The sequence below is a fragment of the Micromys minutus genome (assembly GCF_963924665.1).
Source record: "Micromys minutus genome assembly, chromosome: 11".
Classification (NCBI taxonomy): Eukaryota; Metazoa; Chordata; class Mammalia; order Rodentia; family Muridae; genus Micromys; species Micromys minutus.
Window position 1 is genome coordinate 53914655 of NC_137980.1, and position 19086 is coordinate 53933740.

Consider the following 19086-nt stretch of genomic DNA (forward strand, 5'->3'; position numbering starts at 1 on the left):
ATGACTAACTAAACAGCAAAACAAAACAAACCTCGGGCAAGTGTGAACCAGGATATGGCGAAACTGAAATCTTCACTGATGGAAAGGTGAAATGACACAGCCACTTTCAGGAAGTTTAGTAGTAGCTTAAAAAGTTAAACATAAACTTACTAACCAGTACTTCCAATTCTAGGCATCAACTCAACAGAAAAAGGCACACTTGTATGTGACTGTTTAATCAAAATAACTGTCTCTTTATCTCTGGTTTCATTTCCCACAGATTGAGCTACCTACAACCAACCAAGGTCTAAAAATACTAAACAGAAAATTCCAGAGATAAATGATATATACTTCTTTTAAATTTTATTACTATTAACCAAGTTCTACTTTATTAATAAACATTGTTGCTTACCTCACCCCAGGGACTCATGTACCCCAGGATGACCTTGAATCCTTGATACTTCTGCCTCTACCTCTTGTCCTGCCTCACTTTTTTGAGTGCACCACCATACTTGGTTTATGTAGTACTAAGGATTGAACCCAAGGCTTTATGTGTCCTGGCAAACAGTATACTACCCAACATAGATCGCCAGCTCTGTCACTCTTACTGTGTCTAGTTTATAAATTAAACTGTACTGTAGATATACAAATAAGGAAAAGTATGGAGTTGGGTTTGAGGCCTATCATTTAGTTACCTAAAATGCTGAGGCAGGAGATCACCAGGCTCACTGGCTACCTGGCTACAGAGTAAATTCAAAGCCAGCCTGTACAACTCTGTATCAAAATAGTAAAAAAAAGAGGTCTGGGCACAGTGCTAAAACACACAGTTCCATACTCACAGGTTCTAAGCATCTCCTCAGGGGGGTTGGAAACACACGCTCAAATTGGGGAGGTCTACCATAGTTCAAAACCGAAAACTCAAAAACCCAATCATTAGTGAAAGCAGGGACAAAAAGATGTAGTTTTTTCCATACCATGGGACACTGTCAGCATGAGAAGAGAACTACCTTACCCATGTCCATCACAGGAAGGAGTAGCCCAGGGACACTACAAGAAAACGCACAAGTCTAATTTACACACAGCTTCCTTTCCACAGAGCACCCAGCAAAGGACATCTACAGATGAAAATTAGCGATGGTTTGGCTGTGGGAACAAAGGCCTGATTTCATCACTCCCTTAACCAATGTGAGGGAACTTGAGGTAACAGAACTGTTCTATAACACTGTGTCACTGTGGTGACAAGGGGACACGTTTATATATAGCTAAAGGTCACTGCACTGCAGTCACAATGATTTGTAATGTGAAGTATAGATTAATATGCCCGAAGAAAAAGGAACTAGCCTGTGAGGGCGGAGGTGGAAGGATGTGGCGACGTGAACGTAACCAGTGAAGCTGGGTAAGAAGTGACCATGGCCACTCTCTTATACGCTGGCCCCATGCTAAAATTATTATAACAAGTTGGGCTTTTATTTGTGTTTGTTTTGAGACAGGGTCTTACTATGTAGTATTGGCTTGCCTGGACTTCCCTATGGAGACCAGGTTGGTCTTAAACTCATAGAGATCCACCTACCTTTGCACACATCCAACCCCAGTGCTAAGATTAAGGACATGTACTGCCACATCCAACCTATAACAAGGTTTCCAAAGAAGGAATTTTATATGCATAAAATATAGAGAGGTAGGTTTTAAAATCAAAACCAATTTATCCTGATACATGGATTAGGGGCAGTGAAGTGAGTTATTTTAGCTTTCTGGGTTGTTTTTTTCTTTTTTTTTGTTACTGTGTGTCTGTGGAAGTCAGAAAATAACTATAGATTCCATTCTCTTCTTCACTTGGGTTCCAGAAATTGAATTCAGGTTGTCAGGCTTGGAAGACAAGTAATTTCTCCAGCTCTCTGACTCAGCTTTTAAAAAAATTAACAAAATTGTACACATTGATTATATATTTCTTCATATTTTATATTTCCATGCAATTTCCCCATATATATGGATCATCATTTGATATGTACATATATTAAAAAGTTTAAAGACAGAGTTTTCTCAAATGGCCCTGGTTGGCTGAACTTACTACAGTCAGGAAAACTTGAGCTTCTGATGCACCTGCCTTCATCCCCCAGATGCCAGGATCACAGGAGTGCACCACTGTGAAGAGATCCCATGCTGAAGGTAGAACCCAGGGCATCATGTTTGCCAGGTCAGCACTTTACCAACGGAGCTACATTCCCAGTAATTTATGTGTATTTCAAAGGAAGGAAATGTAGTGCCTGTAAAAATACCTAGATAGCAGACATGGAATGTCCAGCACAGAAATGTTTGGCTGTCAGGTTTGCAGGTAACTAAGTCAGCAATGCTAACTTTGGGAGAGTGTCATAAACTCCCACGAGAAGCTGATAAAAGCTACATAGCCTGCCGTCAAAACTAATATGTAAGATGTTATGTGAAACTTGACGATGGGTCCTCGACAACCTAATGGGATGGTGACTTCTGTTCATTGTTGTAAAAGGTAACAGAATCGTTGTTTGGTGGGAAATTTCTGTTTTGTTCCTTGACCTTTGTTGAAAATTATTATTATTAGATTTACTTTATGTATGAGTGTTTTGTCTGTGTACCACATTTATGTCTGATGTCTTAGGAGGTCTGAAGAGAAGTATCAGTTCTCCTTAAACTGCAATTATGCATGGTTGTGAGCTACCACCTAGATGCTGGGAATGGAACCTAGGTCCTCTGCAAGAACAAGTGTTCTTAGTCACTGGATTATCTCCCCAGCCCTTTGTCCCTTGACTTTCAATTGATCACCTCAGTACCTCCTGTGTGAAGCTCAATATGAAAGTCAGCCATGTCCAGAGTCCTAAAAGAAAGGTGAGGTCTAAGAGATAGCAGCAGTCTACTCCTCAGTGTTCTGCTTTACTTGGTGTCCAAGTCACAAGACCGTAGGGGCAGCCTGTCAAGGAACCAGATGAGAGCAATCGAAAACTCTGTGCAGGTAACCTAACACTCTGGCAAAAATATTGGTGACCTGGAAAGTTGAAAAGACCAAAGAATTAGTCTCCTCTTGACTGGCTTTTTAAATTCTCGGGATCTGCACATTCAGAAACACACCACCACCACCACTAGCAACTTAAGAGAGGGCTACTAGGAAAAAACTGTTCTTCATCCTGCCAGTTTGGCCCTACCCAGTTTGAAGCTGTCAACAGTTAACCATAGGGAGTTTCCCCTGAGAACTGGATTGTTTATTCACTGGTATTTCTGTGACAGAGTTAACCTCTTTTTTTCTGGAGCCCTCTACCTCTTCAGCTTTCTGATAACTTCACCTAGCTGAATCTTGAAAAGACCATTCCAGTTTGCAGCACCTTCTTCGCAGAAGACTACAGTCGGCTATTGTGTGCTAGAGTTCTTCTTCTCTAAAGGCTTTAAGGTCAGTTAGTAACCACTCCCCAGATTAAGGAACTAAGGCACCCAGAGGGGGTGGGGAGGCTCCCACAGCACTGTTTGCCAACAGTTAACTGAAAGCAATTATCCAATCAGTAAAAGCTCCTGAGGAATTCAGCCACATGTGAATGAAAGCTAATGAAAACTAAAGACCACTTACCAGGAAGCCCCATGGAGCTAAAGAACTCACCCAGCTACAACAAAACAAAACAAAACAAAAAACCCAGAACTAAATTAGCCTCTGGAGAATCTGAAAATGCAGCCTTTATTTCAGAACGCAGAGACACAACAGCTGTTGAAGAGAGACATAAAAAGACTCAAAAACTGCCAGGGGAGGTTCGTATCAGGAGTAGTCCTGCAGCAGAAGTCCAGGTGAAACCAAAGTTATAAACAGCCAGATTTAACCCTGAAGGAGGGAAGTCCAAAAGTGTTCTTCCTTTCCCTGGGTGGGTGGGGGGTATTTATAAAAGACCTCTCAGCTACAGAGCAGTAGGCTCAGAGAGCACAGGTCTGCAACACTTCAAATCTGGGAATAAAGCTACAAAATGCTAAGCACTCAGATTCATTATTACAATTTTTTTTTGAGGAGAGTCTCATCCCCAGTTCAGAACTATAGAAATGGATTCAGTATGGGATATTGGGTAAGCTCTGGAGATGGGTGGAAGTGGTTCTGGTTACATAACACTGTGAATGTATGGAATGTCCTGAACTTGTACAAATTATTAAAATGTCAAATTTTATGTCTATTTCACCATAATGAAAATATCAAGAAACGATAACAAGCTTTAAGAGGCAAGAAGCTTACTCATAGTTGCAAAAGTAATTCTACTCCAGGCTTGTATACCCAGCTTTAGACCTGGACCTCAAAGTCTGGGAGGTCTATCAGTTAAGGTATCAGATGTAGGTAAGAAATCATTTTGGACATATCGGATGGCACAGAAGGAGCAATGAAGAGGAATGAGGTGGGACTGAGAAGACTTGGGTGCCCTGCTCCCCAATCTGAGAAACAATAGTGACAAATGGTTCAGGGATCAAAGCAGGTTAGGAGGTAGTAGCTCCTACCATTCATCTGTGGCCAGATGGCCCTGCTCATCCTGGGTCCTTCCCACCTTCCTGCTAGTGCCCAGAGATCAAACTCAACTTTCTCCAACATTGTACAACTGGCTTCTTTAATTCCAAGATCAAAGGAGACCTTTTGTCCGAGTTGTAAAACAGAAACCAAGAAGCAACTAAATGCTGTCTCCTCTGCATTTCCCCTGGGCTGAGGGCCTCCCTTAAAAGGGACTTCTCAGAGACACACGTTAACCAAGGCTTGGTACAGGCATTCAGTTCCCAGGATACAGCGGGCCCTGAAGAATGTGTGCTTGGTGAGGCAATCCAAGGAGCCAGCCAGAAAACATGCCCAACACAACGCCCTGGAGGAAGCAAAGGGCAGTGACAGGGAAAAAACAAACCCAACAGCACAGCACATTAGCAAAAGCAGCTTTGACCTAAGTATTAGCTGCAGAACTTTCCACTTGGAATTTAGAAATCATGAAGTCCAAATCCCTTTGGTTTGTTGGTTTGAGGTAAGGTTCGCTGTAACCCTAGCTGTCTTGGAACTCACTCTGACTGGTCTCTAACTCAAGACATCTGTTTGTTTCTGCCTCCCAATCTCAAGTGATGGGATTAAGGGTATGCACCACCTAGTTTTTCTCCTGGCAGATCTCCCCTGAGCCCCAACTCTCTGCCAAGCTGGCAGAACTCCCAAAGATGCACCTGCTTCTGCTTCCTGAGTGCTGGAATTGAAGACTTGTGCTACCACCACCAGCTGAAGTTCAAATCTTAGTGTCACATATAACATGTACGCAGAAAACACATCAAGAAAGCCGAAATCCATTTGCCAGGCCACACATAAAGTCAATGTGTGAGCTGGAATGAGCTGAGCTGCTGCCTCCTCCAGTGCTTCTCCACAAGCTGATGATGCTCTCTGAAAGCCCAAAGGAGTTAGAAGCTACTACCACGTCAAATTAGAGGCAGAGGACCTTCCTGCCTCATGCTCCAGGACGCTTTCACCCAACTGCCCTATTAGCACTGTCTCTATTGGCTCCAAAGAACCTTAGCATCAGTCAGTCCGTTATTCTGCCCTACGTGGAATAAAACCCTTCAAAATAGGGTAGACTGACCCAGGAACTCTACTCCTAGGCATATATCCTAGCACACTGAAAATATGTTCATGCAAAAATGCACACAGTTCACAGCAGTATTATCCCAAACAGCTAATACATAAGACAGTTCCAAGCGGCTGATAAAGGGATAAAGAAAGTGTGGTTTATCCATATAACAAGAATAGTTTAACCATTTAAAAAGAAGAATGGAGTACCAGGAATGCTTACATTGATGGATTTTGAAAGCATCATGAGTTAACCTGGGACACACTGGGTATTTTATCACATGTGGCATGTTTACCTATAGAAACAATCAGAGGAAGACAGAAATGGAGCACATAATTGTGAAAGGTGTTACTTGTGAAAAAGTGATCCATGTCAGCCAAAAATTCTTATCCAACTCTCTTCAAGCTATCATTTCTTGAACAGAGTGATTTTGTTATAGTGATATAGATAATATATAGATATAGATGATATAGATGACATATATATATATATATATATATATATATATATATATATATATGAGAGACAGAGAGAGAGAGAGAGAGAGAGAATAGAACTGATGCAATGCATGTTTCTATAGTTAAGATGGTTTGCCTCTCAAGGCTGAAGGATATGTGGTTTGGACTCATTTTTGTTTGCACTAATTTTTAAAATATATGTGATTTTATTGACAAAGGCTTATTAAATAAGTATAGTAACAATGAAGCATACAGGGTATGACTTTCACCTGCAATCTAAATGATTTGAGAGCTTTGTAGAATGTTTAGATTTTATTCCAAATATTCCTAATAGCTACATTTGTTCACATCTCTTGTGTCTGCCAAATTAAAGATGAATATTTTATAATAAACTTTTTACGCTGTTAAAAAGTATCATGGAGGGCTGGAGAGATGCCGCAGTGATTAAGAGCACTAACTGCTCTTCCAGAGGTTCTGAGTTCAAATTCCAACAACCACATGGTGGCTCACAACCATCTGTAATGGGATCTGATGCCCTCTCCTGGTCTGTTTGAAGACAGCTACAGTGTACTCACATGCATAAAATAAATAAATCTTAAAAAAAAAATCATGGAAAAGTAAAAGCAGCTAGACACAAAACCCCACACACTATAAGTTTTCTTTATACGAACTGAAAAAAGGTAAATCCTCAGAGACACAGAAAAATCAGTGGTTGCCAGAGAGTAGAGGGAGCATAGCCTGGGAATGAATAGGAATGCTACGTTTTAGGTTGATGTTCTAGAATTAAACAGTGATCTTGTAAATACACCAAAAGCCACTGAACTATGAACTTGAGAGCGCAGTGTTAGAAGCACTCACTGCTCCTACAGAGGATCTGGGTTTGCTTCCCTGTACCCAGAGGTGGCTCACAACCATCGGTAACTCAAGTTCCGATGACCTCTCTGGTTTCCTTAGGCACCAGCATGTATACATCACACATACATCCATGCAGGCAAACACACACATATAATGTAAAAAGATTTTTTAATAAAAAGATGTAATTTTGTGGTATATGAATCATATCCATAGAGATAAAACTGTAATAAAAGTTGATAGTGTGAGATTATATAAGGGGAGTATTACATGCCCATGAATGTACTCAATGGGCATTTCCAAGTTCCACTAAATATTGCCAAGAATAGTCTTCTGTAATAAGATATGAGTCTGCTTCTCAACTCTTTCCCAGCCAGATGAATTCTATCCTGTAACTTTATACAGTGGTCTAAATCCAGGGCAGAAGGCAGAAGGCTTCTTCTTATAGCCAAAGAAGCTGAACTTTGAAGATTCAGGAAACACTGTTGTGCTTAGGACACTTGGGTTGCATTTACACAACTCTTAGGGAAGAGTCACTCATGAATGTAAGGGTGCAAGGGAAGCCCTTGCACTATACCCACAACTTTAACTTTCAAAGGAAAACAGCCTCTCCAAATCACCAGCCTTTTCACACAGCCCCCGAGCCCACTAGCTCAGTTCCTCTTTGCATGACTCGCCTCAGAAGCAGATCCGATCCAAATGAAATCTATATACCCCACCCAAAATGGTTGTGAAATAGCTTACATGCATGAGGGGGTGGGAACAGTACTGACTTCTGTGTAGCAACGTGCTTGGCACAAACTAAATTCACATCTACCTTTGATTCCACATACACCTCTGTACAAACTTGCTTCTGTGCCTTTTCACTGAACAAGCAGTTTCGTGCCTGCCCTTTAAACTGGGCTCAATATATAACACATTCTCCATTCATATTATCTATCTCTTTCAATTTATCTATGTATCTATCTAGATTTCTTTACATAGTCCTGGCTCTCAGAACTCACTAACTAGACCAGGCTGTCCTTGAATTCAGAGATCCACCTGCCTCAGCCTCCCAGGTGCTGTATTCTCTATTTATTGAGATGTGTTACTGGTTTCCATGGTTTATCTGCATACTAAAAACAAGTTGGCTCCCCTGATGTGTTGTCCCAGTAGGGTAAGGAGTGAAGCCAACTTAATAGAAAAATCTATTTCAAAACACAGTATACAGATTGCTGGGAGCTACAACATGCACCAACCACAAGCACGCTCACTTCTAGCAACAGCGTTCTCATCTGTCTCCAATTTTGTCTTTGACCGATGTTTCTTACCCCACCTTTTCCCAGGATTCTGGTGTTAAAGTCTTCTATATATTCCTTAAGCATGTCATTTGGCCTTCACACTTGCCATTCTTTGCAAAGATAGTTGCTTTGTTTTTGTTGTCAACAAAGCTTTAACTCTTACCACTTTCTCTGAGGAGACTCTGACCCTCAGTCCCAGTTATGTTGCCTAGTCACCGCCAATGGCCATCAATTCACCTTGCTGTCCTCACAGCTTTAGCATCACCAGGCAGGTTTCCTCGAATGAGAGCGGGTCCTCATGGGTGGGACCGTGACGCTCTGACTATACACCTAGTTCCTGGCAGTAATTGGGCACTCAAATATTTGCTGAATAAAGAAATGCAGGCCAAAAGTACATATTGCTAACTTATAAACTCTTAAAACTCTGCACAGGGCTGGGATTTCCCAGTGCAGTGCTACAATGCCACCTTATTGAACTATGGCCAAGAAAGGGCATGACTTCCTATTCTCACATCACGTTATCCTGAATGTGGTAAAGGAGAAAAAGGATTTCAACATCCCACTTTTGGGATCTGCCCCAATTCATAATTCATATTGAAGTCTGTGGCCACAGAAACCAGGTAAAGCTCTGAAACAGACTTCCCCCTAAACAGAGCCAGGCTCTGTGTATGTTCAGCAAGTGCTCCACAAATGAGCTACACCCACCAAGCCATGAAGTCTTTTATCTGACTTCTGGGGCTATAAACAAAGAATTTTATTGAAAATAAAAATAGATAATTCAGCAGTCTGCTAACAGAAGGGAATTCTTACATTAATTAACTGGCCCTGTTTAGAGAAAACCAATAGCAAATAACTTAAACAAAAATTTTCCTTCAGTAGAGTCAAATGTCACAAGCTTTTTCTCTATGTCTTTCTTGTCATTCACTACCAGGATGGAATTAATTTTATCTTCTGAGGAAGCAATGTACAATACCAACCAGGAAAACTCACTTTAGATCTTTGTTCTCATTTCTTGGCAAACAGAATTTAAGCTGCACTTCTCTTAGAAAATCCGTTCTTCAAAAACTTAATTCTGTTGCCCCATAACAGAAGTCAGCAAGTGACTCACCCTCTAGGCACAGGTATATTAACTCCACTCTCATCCAAAAAGAGAGTTAATTCTAGTTAGCTTCATGATAGTGAGCCTTCATCTGTAAGTAGCTGTACAGTGTGGGAAGGGATACAGACAGGGCCAGAGGTGTTTTTAAATGGTAACCCAGGGACCACCTCCATTATAACCACAGGACTGTTTGTGAGAGTGTAGATTCCTGAGCATTGCCTAATCCTAAGGCATTGCAATCTGTGGGAGTGAGGCTCTGGAAACTATTTTAACATGCCTCTCCACCAACAACCCAAGATTCCTATGCACAGTGGGGTTTAAGAACCAATCGGATAAAAGCGTTGTCTCTTTAGTAAAGACAACGATTTTGACAGAAAAGGAAGGAGGGAAGGGCCTAGGGAAGGAATGATGGGCATGGGATGCCCTGGTATAGCAGCGATCAAGCGGGACGCGCTATGGGAACAGCTGAGGATGCAGTTAAGGACAAGGCTTGGGCTGGTTCGAGCAAGGTAGCACCCGCAGACTGGTTAGGCTGATGGGTTTGTGGAGAGAGCTGGGTATGAACGTGAGGAGGAGGAGCGAAGGCAGAAATAACAGGGGACTCTCGGGCGGAGACAAAGCCTGGAGGGGAAGAATTGGGAAATAGGGATGACAAGGGGCGGGAACGAAAGCCGAAATGAGAACCGTGAAGGCATTAGCCGAAGTCTTCCTTCCAAGCGGCACCTCCCCTAAAACTCCAGGCCCTTACCAGCCTAGATGCCATGCCAAGGCTAGAGAAAGGGACTTTGTAGAAGCCAACCCTGGCAAGGGCAACCCGAGCAGGGGTTCTGGAGGAGGCTGGGAACCAGGCATGGGGCATTGGAAGATCCTGGGCTATTCAGGGGGGCCCTGCTCCAGCTCCGGCTCCCGGAGTCTCCTTCACTCACCATCGCCGCCGCCATCTTGGATCCACGTGTCGGCGTGATGACGTCAGCGGAAGTGGTGCTTCTGTGGGTACGGAGTGTATCTCCACTCAGGGGGCTCCTTGCTTCAGATTCCTCTGTAGTCGCAGTAGTAAGGCTGTGTAAGAGGCTTAATTTCTCCTTGGCAAACTAGTCTTGGCAGTGAAGTCTCTGACTAGGTGAAGAGAAGTACGGTGTAACTGTTGGAGCCATATTAACTTCTGGCAGACGCCGCTCATCCGCCTACTCCCTCTGCATTGTGGGTAATGGGGGTGTGTGGAAATAGGCGCGCTCTCTGGATGCTTTCTTTAGTATTGGCAGAAAAACTAGTTGCCAGGGTTACCCGAGACCTTAATTATGAAACGGAAAGCTTGGGAAACCCTCTCTGACAGCTTCTGATTCAGAGTAATTTGTAATTATACGTTTAAATATTCATTTGACTATTATATATTCTTACTAATTGTCCGTTATACCTATGATAGTAGGTCTTTTCCCTTACACTGCCTTTTTGTCATCTGCAAAAGGGAGCAGAGATTTCTAGATTTTTAAGAAAGATTTATTTATTTATTATATACCCTTCATGCACACCATAAGAGGGCATCAGACCCTATTACAGATGGTTGTGAGCTTGTGGTTGCAGGGATTTGAACCCAGGACTTTTGGAGGGGCAGTCAGTGCTCTTAACCTCTGAGCCATCTCTCCAGCCCTCCATATTATTTTTATAATTGGTTTATGTTAATTATTCACCGACACAACCATATATAGGAAGTATCCAATAAATAATTGTCATTATTTAAATTATGTACATTTCACATGTATGGTAGATGTTCCAAACAATACACATTGTTAAATGAGTGAGTAAAAAGCAGAACACTTAGTGAAAGGAGATATTTTTAATGTAGACTTCTCCATTCTGACTGCCTTAATGCATGACTTGAAGCAAATCATTTAACCATCTTGAGCTTCTCTTTCCAGTATTGACTTAAAAAGTGTCTGGGGAGAGGACTCTAAGGATCATAGTGGAGAAAGACTTTGTTTGGTCCATGTATCTCACTGTAAAATGCATACAGAGCCAATGCTGTCTTCTTAGATGGATCCAAAAAAGTTGTTAAAAGAGTAGTAATGAGCTCTCTGGATATAGTTAATTAGGCAGAGAGCCTATTAACTATATCCTGCACTAGAACTTGTTAGAGTACTCTTGTAATCCCAGAACTCAGAAGGTAGAGGCAAGAAGAGTTCACGGTCATCTTAGTATACGTGAGACCTTGCCTCAGTCATTATCATCATCATCATCATCATCATCATCATCATCATCATCATCACCATCATTCAATCATCATCATTATTGTCATCATTCATGTTCAGTGGCTCATACTGGTGATTTTTGCACTCAGGATGCTGAAGGATGGCATGGTGAGTTCAAGACCAGCCTGAGCCATAAAGAGAGCCACTAGCTAAAACCTCCACTCTCTTAAAAAAAAAAAAAAAACACACACACACACACAAAAAAAAATCCTCAGCATTGCTTAAGTACTGTGCCAAAACTGTCCTTAAGATTTTTAGTTCTCTCTTCTGCATCTTGGCAGGGGACAGCTGAACTCTGACCACCACTGGGGTCATTACTGATTACTACTGTGGTAGATTTTTTTCTGCATAAATGTCTACTAACAAGCCTCTCATCCTTGGATGAGCACACTGGTTCTCCTGTCAAAAGGTGAAGTTTTTTCTTTTGTTGAATACTGGGTTAAGTTACTTGCTTCAACCAGTAGAGTGAATTGCAAGTGTCTTCCACTTCTGTGTCTAGGCTGTAAGAGGCTTGGCAGCTTCTGCTTCCTCCCAAGGATATAAATAAGGCTGGGTGTCCTGCTGCAGAGCTCCTTAAAGAGACAGGTCTACTTCATTCCTCATAGCATTCTAGAAACCCCTCCTGACAATTACATGGATAAATAAAACAGTTTGTACAGTGCAAACCTAGTAAGCTACTGACTAAATATAGAGTTACGCGAATATCCTTATTGACACCATTTGGAGCAAAAGAACTACTTGGTTGAGCCTAACTGATTTAGTGTTGGGTTGGATTGTTATATATGCTGAAAAAACAGACCAGTAAGTGACTGGGACCAACACAACCATCCCAAAATGCAGATATCTTCCCAAGGGGCACGGAGCTAGGGAAGCAGGACAGATTTACGAGATAAGTCTTGCAGTAACAGTGAATTGCAGACTTGTGGCCAGTTCTGCTGCCACTTAAGTCCTGGAAGTGTTTGACCACTTTGTCTGCTTAATGAAGAGTACCCATGGGGCTGGAGAGATGGCTCAGCAGTTAAGACCACTGGAAGATCTTCTTCCAGAGGATCAAGGGTTGAGTCCCATCACTAACATGGCTGCTCACAACAGTCTGTAACTCCAATTTCCAGGGGTTCTGATGCCCTCTTATGGCCTCTGGAGGAACTAGGTATGTGAATGGTGCATAGCCATATATGCAGAAAAATACCCCTACACATAATATAAAAGAAAAAAAATATATATATGAGAGATTGGGAGTGACAGGGTTTCTCTGTGTAGTCCTGGCTGTCTTGGAATTCACTCTGTAGACCAGGCTGGCCTCAAACTCAGAGATCCACCTGCCTCTGCTTCCTAAGTGCATGTGCCACCACTGCCCAGCTCAAAGATTGTCATTTTTAAATGTTATTACATATATTTATTTACTTAGTGTGTGTGGGTTGAGTGTGTACAAATGACTACATGCCTTGTTGCACATATAGAGTTTGTAGGAGTTGATCCTCTTCTTCTACAATGTGAGACCCAGGGACTGAACTCAAATCTTGCAACGTGGCTGCACGTGTCCTTATTCACTGAGCCATCTAGTCAGCTCAGTATTGTAGATTATACTTCAGAGCATGTAGCATCTATTGCTGTCACATTATAACGAGCACGAAAAAGTCTGTTTAAAATCCTCTTCTGGTTGGACACAGTAGCTCAAGCCCTAATGAGCCACACAGGTCTTCATTATTTCAATTCCGTCTTTTGTTGTGTTCTATGCTAATGTAGTTCGTCAATTTCAGTCTCCACCTCAGCTTCCCTAGTGCTGGGATCCCAGGCATGCACCACCACGCCCAGCAATCTCCTTCATATTTCTCACAAGTGAGTTGAAACTCTATCTGGAAAAGGTTTGGCATCAAACAAGTCATGAATTTCTGAAGCTCCTTCAGTGAGGAAATTGTTCGCAACCTTCCTAATGCTTCAATACTTTAATACATGTCTCATGTCGTGGTGACCCCCCAACCATAAAGTCATTTTTGTTGCTACTTCATAACTGTATTTTTGCTACTGTTATGAAACATAATGTAAATATCTGTGTTTTCCAATGGTTCTAGACAGACCCTGTGAAAGGATCATTTGATCCCACAAAGGAGTCATGACCCACTGGTTGAGAACCACTGCTTTAAGAGCCTGCCCATCCAGGAGAGGGAACTGCACTCACTAAGGAGGGCTGCTTCAGAAGAGGTAATTGTGTGACAAGTTCACTATTCTGGGAACAGTAGCAGCTGAAGTTTTTGCAATTTAAAATATATACACAATACACACATCCCAGGCATAGTAATGCATATCATGGCAAAAGAAAGCCTAGCTCACTCTAAGAGAAAGGAACCCTGGCTTTGGAGATAAAAGCCAGGGATGGGGCAGATCATGGTGATATGGTGGGAAGTACTTTAAAATCTACTCCGGGATTTAGGCTTTAGCCAGTTTTATAATCCTTCTGGCTCATTTGTCCTCCAGGGAAGATAATATTAGCTAGCATGGTAGCTAAAGAAAGCCAGTTTAGGCAAAATGCAGAAGGAGAGAGATAAAAAAATCAAGGGACAAAGAGCCTATACCAGTTGACTGAACCCTAAAAGTAACAAGTAACATTTTCAGGAATGCTTCCTTATGCTCCCACTAACAGCTCACAATCACCTGTAACTCCAGTTGTAGGGGACCTGATACCATCTACTGGCCTCTGTGGACACTGCACACATCTCTCTCTCTCTCTCTCTCTCTCTCTCTCTCTCTCTCTCTCTCTCTCACACACACACACACACACAAATCTTATTTTTTAATATGTATATTTTTAGTCAGGTGTGGTGGCATATGCCCTAATTTCAACATTTGGAACACAGGCATGTGTATCTCAGAAAGTTTGAGGCCATTCTGATCTACAGTCTCTGGGATAACCAGAGAGACCTTGTCCCAATAATAATAATAATGATAATGATAATAATATCATTTTTGAGATTATAATTACATCTCTCCCTTCCTTTTCCTTTCTCCAACTCCTCCCATATAATCCTTCTTGCTCTCAATCAAATCTGTGGCCTCTTTTTCTTTAATTGTCATTCTATATATGTGTTTGTATATATTCCTAAATATATAAGTACTTGCTCAGTCCATAGAATGTTTCTTGTACGTATGTTTTCAGAGCTGATTGTTTGGTATTTGATAACCAACTGGTGTTCTCTTTCCTGGGAAAACTATTTCTCTCTCTCTCAGTATTCTTTAGTTGCCTTTACTTGGTTTTCTAGGGCTAATTAAATCTTCAAAAAGAAAAATAATAGGGCTGGAGAGATGGCTTAGTCATTAAGAACATATAGTGTTTTTTCAGATGACCCAAGTTTGATTCTCAATATGAAGTTCAGGCAGCTCACAACTACCTGCAACTCCAGTTCCAGGGGATCTGTAATGTGTACAGGCACTCAAACTCCCATGCAGAAGCATACGCACACACGGACACCTACACGTGATCAAAAATAAATCTTTAAAGGTAATAAGGAAAAAAATGATTCTTGAAGTCAGACAGAGTGCCATATGCTTGTAATTTCAAAACTCGAGAGGCAAGGCCAAGAAGCTCACTAGTTTGGTCTACATGCTGCTTTCCAAATGAACCAGTTGTTTCCTGTCTGCTGTCTAAAGGGTTGGAATGTGGGTGAGAATGGGGTTCCTGATACACCTTAACTTAAAATCATTGGCCAGATTTTTCACGTATTCTGCTTTGAGAGGGAGAAATAATATAGCCTTCATAGGTGATCATGTGACCCTGAAAAGCAAATGTTTTCTCTGGAAGAAGCAAACTGGATATGGAGACAACTGTTGGTCACTGTGACCCCTCAAGAGAAAGGGAACACAGAGTGTAAGCTGATAGAGCCCCGTGTCACAGTATCCAGTGGTGTGGACAGACACATGACAAAGTACAGGAGTAAGGAGGTCAGTTCATTCCACATAGGGAAAGATGAACCAACGCTTTCCTTACAGCTGACCTCAGTGACACAGTTACCTAAGCTACCTGCCCATTCCTCCCTCCTGCCTCCTTCCAGGGCGCAAGTGCTTACTATTTTTCTACAGAACAGGTAACAGGAAATGTGTCTCCACATTTTGTGTTTTGTTTAATAGATTTATTTTTTTTTCTACAGGATTTCACTATGTAGCCAGGAACTCCAAACATAGGAAAACCAAGTAGGCCTTGAATTTACAAAGATTCTGCCTCTGCCTCCCAAGTTCTGGGACCACATCCAGCCTAGACTTAAATTCATCATCACCATGATGTGAATGAGTCCTTCAAAGCTGCTCTCTAAATTTAGAGACTTAATAAAACAGTATTTAGACACCTGACTTTTAAGGAATGATAGGGATCAGGGGATATAGCTCAACTGGTAGAGTGCTTGCCTAACAAGCATGAAGTCTTGGGTTCAATTCCCAGCACTATATAAACCTTTTTTTTTTTTTTTTTTTTTTTTTTTTTTTTTAACATATCCCAATAATCCTAGCCCTCAGGAGAATCAGAAGTTCAAGGTCATCTTTCAGGAACATAGCAAGTTCCTGGATACCCTGGGTTATAGGAACTCCTGTCTCAACAAACAAACCAAGAAAGGACCCTGTGAATGGATTAACAGTCACTGTGAGAGGATGGATTTGAGCCCTGCCTTACCCATGCATTTCACAAGTGCCCTTCTATTCTCAGTGGGATGATGCAACAGAAAGACCCTCAGCCTCGGGCATCTGTGCCCCCTGGGGGTTTTTCCTTTATAACATGGAATACTTCAGAATTTTGTGTGCCATCATTGTACTGGGACTGTTCTAATCTCTGTATTGTTCCAATCCTAGTGTACATGTTGCTGAAGTGACTGGCCATTCTGCTTTTAACCCTTAAGAGATAAACTACTGTTCTTTCCAAGTTACCTAGCCTCAGTAGTTCTGATGCAGCAATACCAAATGGACTGAAGTAAGTTTAAGTATAGAATATCTACTTAACTTTCCATCCTACATTTGGCTTTCCCAGTTATTAACACCTTGCATTTGTTGAGACAGGAGTGGGTCCATTTGTGAAAGCTAGTGAACCAGTAGTGATATATGATCAACTCAAGTTCATACATTAGCTCAGGGTCTACCTTTATCCTCTTCCTCCTCCTCTTTTTCCTCCTCCACCTCCCTCCCTCCTTCTCTTTCTTTTTCAGACAAGGTCTTACTATGTAGCTCTGGCTGTCCTGGAACTCACTATGTAGACCAGGCTGGCTTTAAATTTACAGAGTTCCACCTGCCTTTGCCTTCCCAGGGCTGGGAGTAATGGCCTGCACAATTGCTCCTGGCTTTGGGTCCACTCTTTGTTCCATACTTTCAATTGGTTTTAACAGAGGCTTAATGATAAGTAGTCACCATTATGGTACTGTGCAGAATAGTTCACTGCCCTAAAGAATGCCTGTGTTGTATTTATTCATTCCTTGGTCCCTTTTCTCAGATTCTTAGAAACCATTGGTCTGGTTACTGTCTCCATGGTTTTTATTTCTCATGATGTCAAATGGCTGAGATCTATAGTGTGTAGCCTTTACAGACTGGGTCCCCTCAACCCCAGGATGTGCTGGGGGTGGAGCCAAGGACCTTGTTTTTATTAGGCAAAGGCTCTACCACTGAGATTCATCCTGAAAGCCAGTTTGCTTTCTTACGTCCAGGATTTGTATCTAAGATTCTCCTCTGTCTTTTTGTGGATTAATACCAGATTTCCTTTTAGCACTAATATTCCATTACAGAAGTTTCTTCATTCCTCATTGAAAAGCCATCCACTTTGAGTAATGAATGAAGCTGCTCTATGTAGATTTTTTTTTTTTTTTTTTGGTCAGGACACACATCATCAACTCATATGCAAAACTCCAGGAAACCCAATTGGTAGGTCATGCAGTTAAGAGACTGCTTAGTTCCGTAAAAGAAAGGTTGGGTCATCTTCCCAAGTGATTGTGGGATCCCGAGTTCCTGCAGCACTGAGCAACTGTGCCCTGCAACAAGTTTAGTGTTATCAGTGGGGGTTAGTCATTCCAAGTGTGTTCCCAGTGAGGCCTGAGGTGGAACACTTTTCTAGTGTTCACCTGTTGTCTGCCAGCCTTTGGTGAGGTGCCCTCTCCAATCTTGCTCATTTTGAAATCAAGTTGCTTTCTTACAATTAAGTCATGAGAACTCTATATATTTTAGATACTAGTCCTCCATCCGATGGTGTTCAGAAAGCATATTCTTCCAGCTTAGGATTCGTCTCTCTCCCTTCTTCTCTTTAGCCCAGGCTGCTGGAAACTTGTTGTGCAGCCCCTGCTGGCCTGGAATTCATAGGGATCTTCCTGCCTCTGCCTTGAAGTTTTGGAGTTGCAGGAATTTATAGACACGGTCAATGAGTCCGTTTCTTCTTTTATGTTATTTTATCCAACGCTGGCTCATCCCTATGACCACGGAAAATACAGATGGAAGTGTGGGTACAGATACAGTACCAAGAGCACAGTCCATGAAAGGAAACACTTATTCTGAGCAGGAGGATTGCTCGAGCCTGGGGGCTTGAAATCTGCCTGCGCAATGTAGTGAGCCCTTGCCCGCCACGCACAAATGGGGGTAGGTGTCAAGTAAAGTACTAGTTGTGTAAGCCTGACGGCCTGAGTTCATCTAAGTTCAGATTCCCAGAGCCCACAGAAAAGCAGGAACATTAGCCAGGCATGTGGGCATGCCTCTACCCCAAGGGAAACAAAGGCAGATCTCCGAGTTTGAGGCCAGCCTGGTCTGTGCCACACCTTCCCCCCCCCCCCAAAAAAAAAGCAGCTGAGTGCAAGTAATTCAAGCAGCAGTAATCCCAGCACACACCCAGATAGAAGTGGAGACTGGAGAGTCTGTGGAAGATTTCAGGGCCGCTAGCCTGGCACACACAAATGAAAACCATCAAGGCACACCGTCTCAGAGTGTAAGGGTGAGAACCTACACTTGAGGTTGTCCTCTGGCCCTGGCACACACAGATGGAAACACAAAGCAGCTGTCTCAGAGTGTAAGGGTGAGGGCCCACCCGTGAGGTTGCCTTCTGACCTTCACATATTTGCTGTTGTGGTGTTCCTCCCACACACATACACACAATTTTTAAAAGCATTTTATTTTATGTGTACGTGCATTTTGGCTATGTGTAGGCACACCTGTACACGCTGTTCTTGAGGGGGCCAGAAGAGAACATCTAATTCCCAGAAGGTGGCTACAGACAACTGTGACTGGGAACCTAAGCCAGGCCCTGCGAAAGAACCCTAAGTGCTCTTAACCGCTGAGCCTTCTGTCTTGTCCCCAGCTAGGTATGTTTTGTTTGTTGATTTTATGTTGATTAAAAACTGGGATTGGCAAAATGGCTCAGCAGATAACGGTGTTTGCCACCAAGCCTGAGTTTAACCCTGGAACCCACATGGTGGAAGGGGAGGACCAACTCCTCCACACTGTCCTTTGGCCTCCCCATGAGTTCCTTGGTACGTGCCACCCCTGCACAATATATAATAAAGTTTAAAATGACTGGCCAGCCGCAGTAGCATGCACCGGCCCTTACTCTTGGCCCTCAGGAGACAGAGGCAGAAGAGTTTG

General features: G+C 42.4%; 1 protein-coding gene across 2 annotated transcripts in view; it reads right to left on the reverse strand.

The window, feature by feature from the left end:
• Positions 1 to 10296, reverse strand: part of TM9SF4 (transmembrane 9 superfamily member 4) — a 45697-nt gene extending 35401 nt beyond the window's left edge. The window contains exon 1 of one of the 2 annotated variants that reach the window (XM_080924777.1): positions 10177 to 10296. In XM_080924777.1, the coding sequence (XP_080780903.1) occupies positions 10177 to 10191 (15 nt within the window). In that variant the 5' untranslated portion in view covers positions 10192 to 10296. The remainder of the gene's footprint in view (positions 1 to 10176) is intronic. The other variant, XM_080924776.1, reaches the window with a different exon arrangement.
• Between the last annotated feature and the right edge of the window lie 8790 nt (positions 10297 to 19086).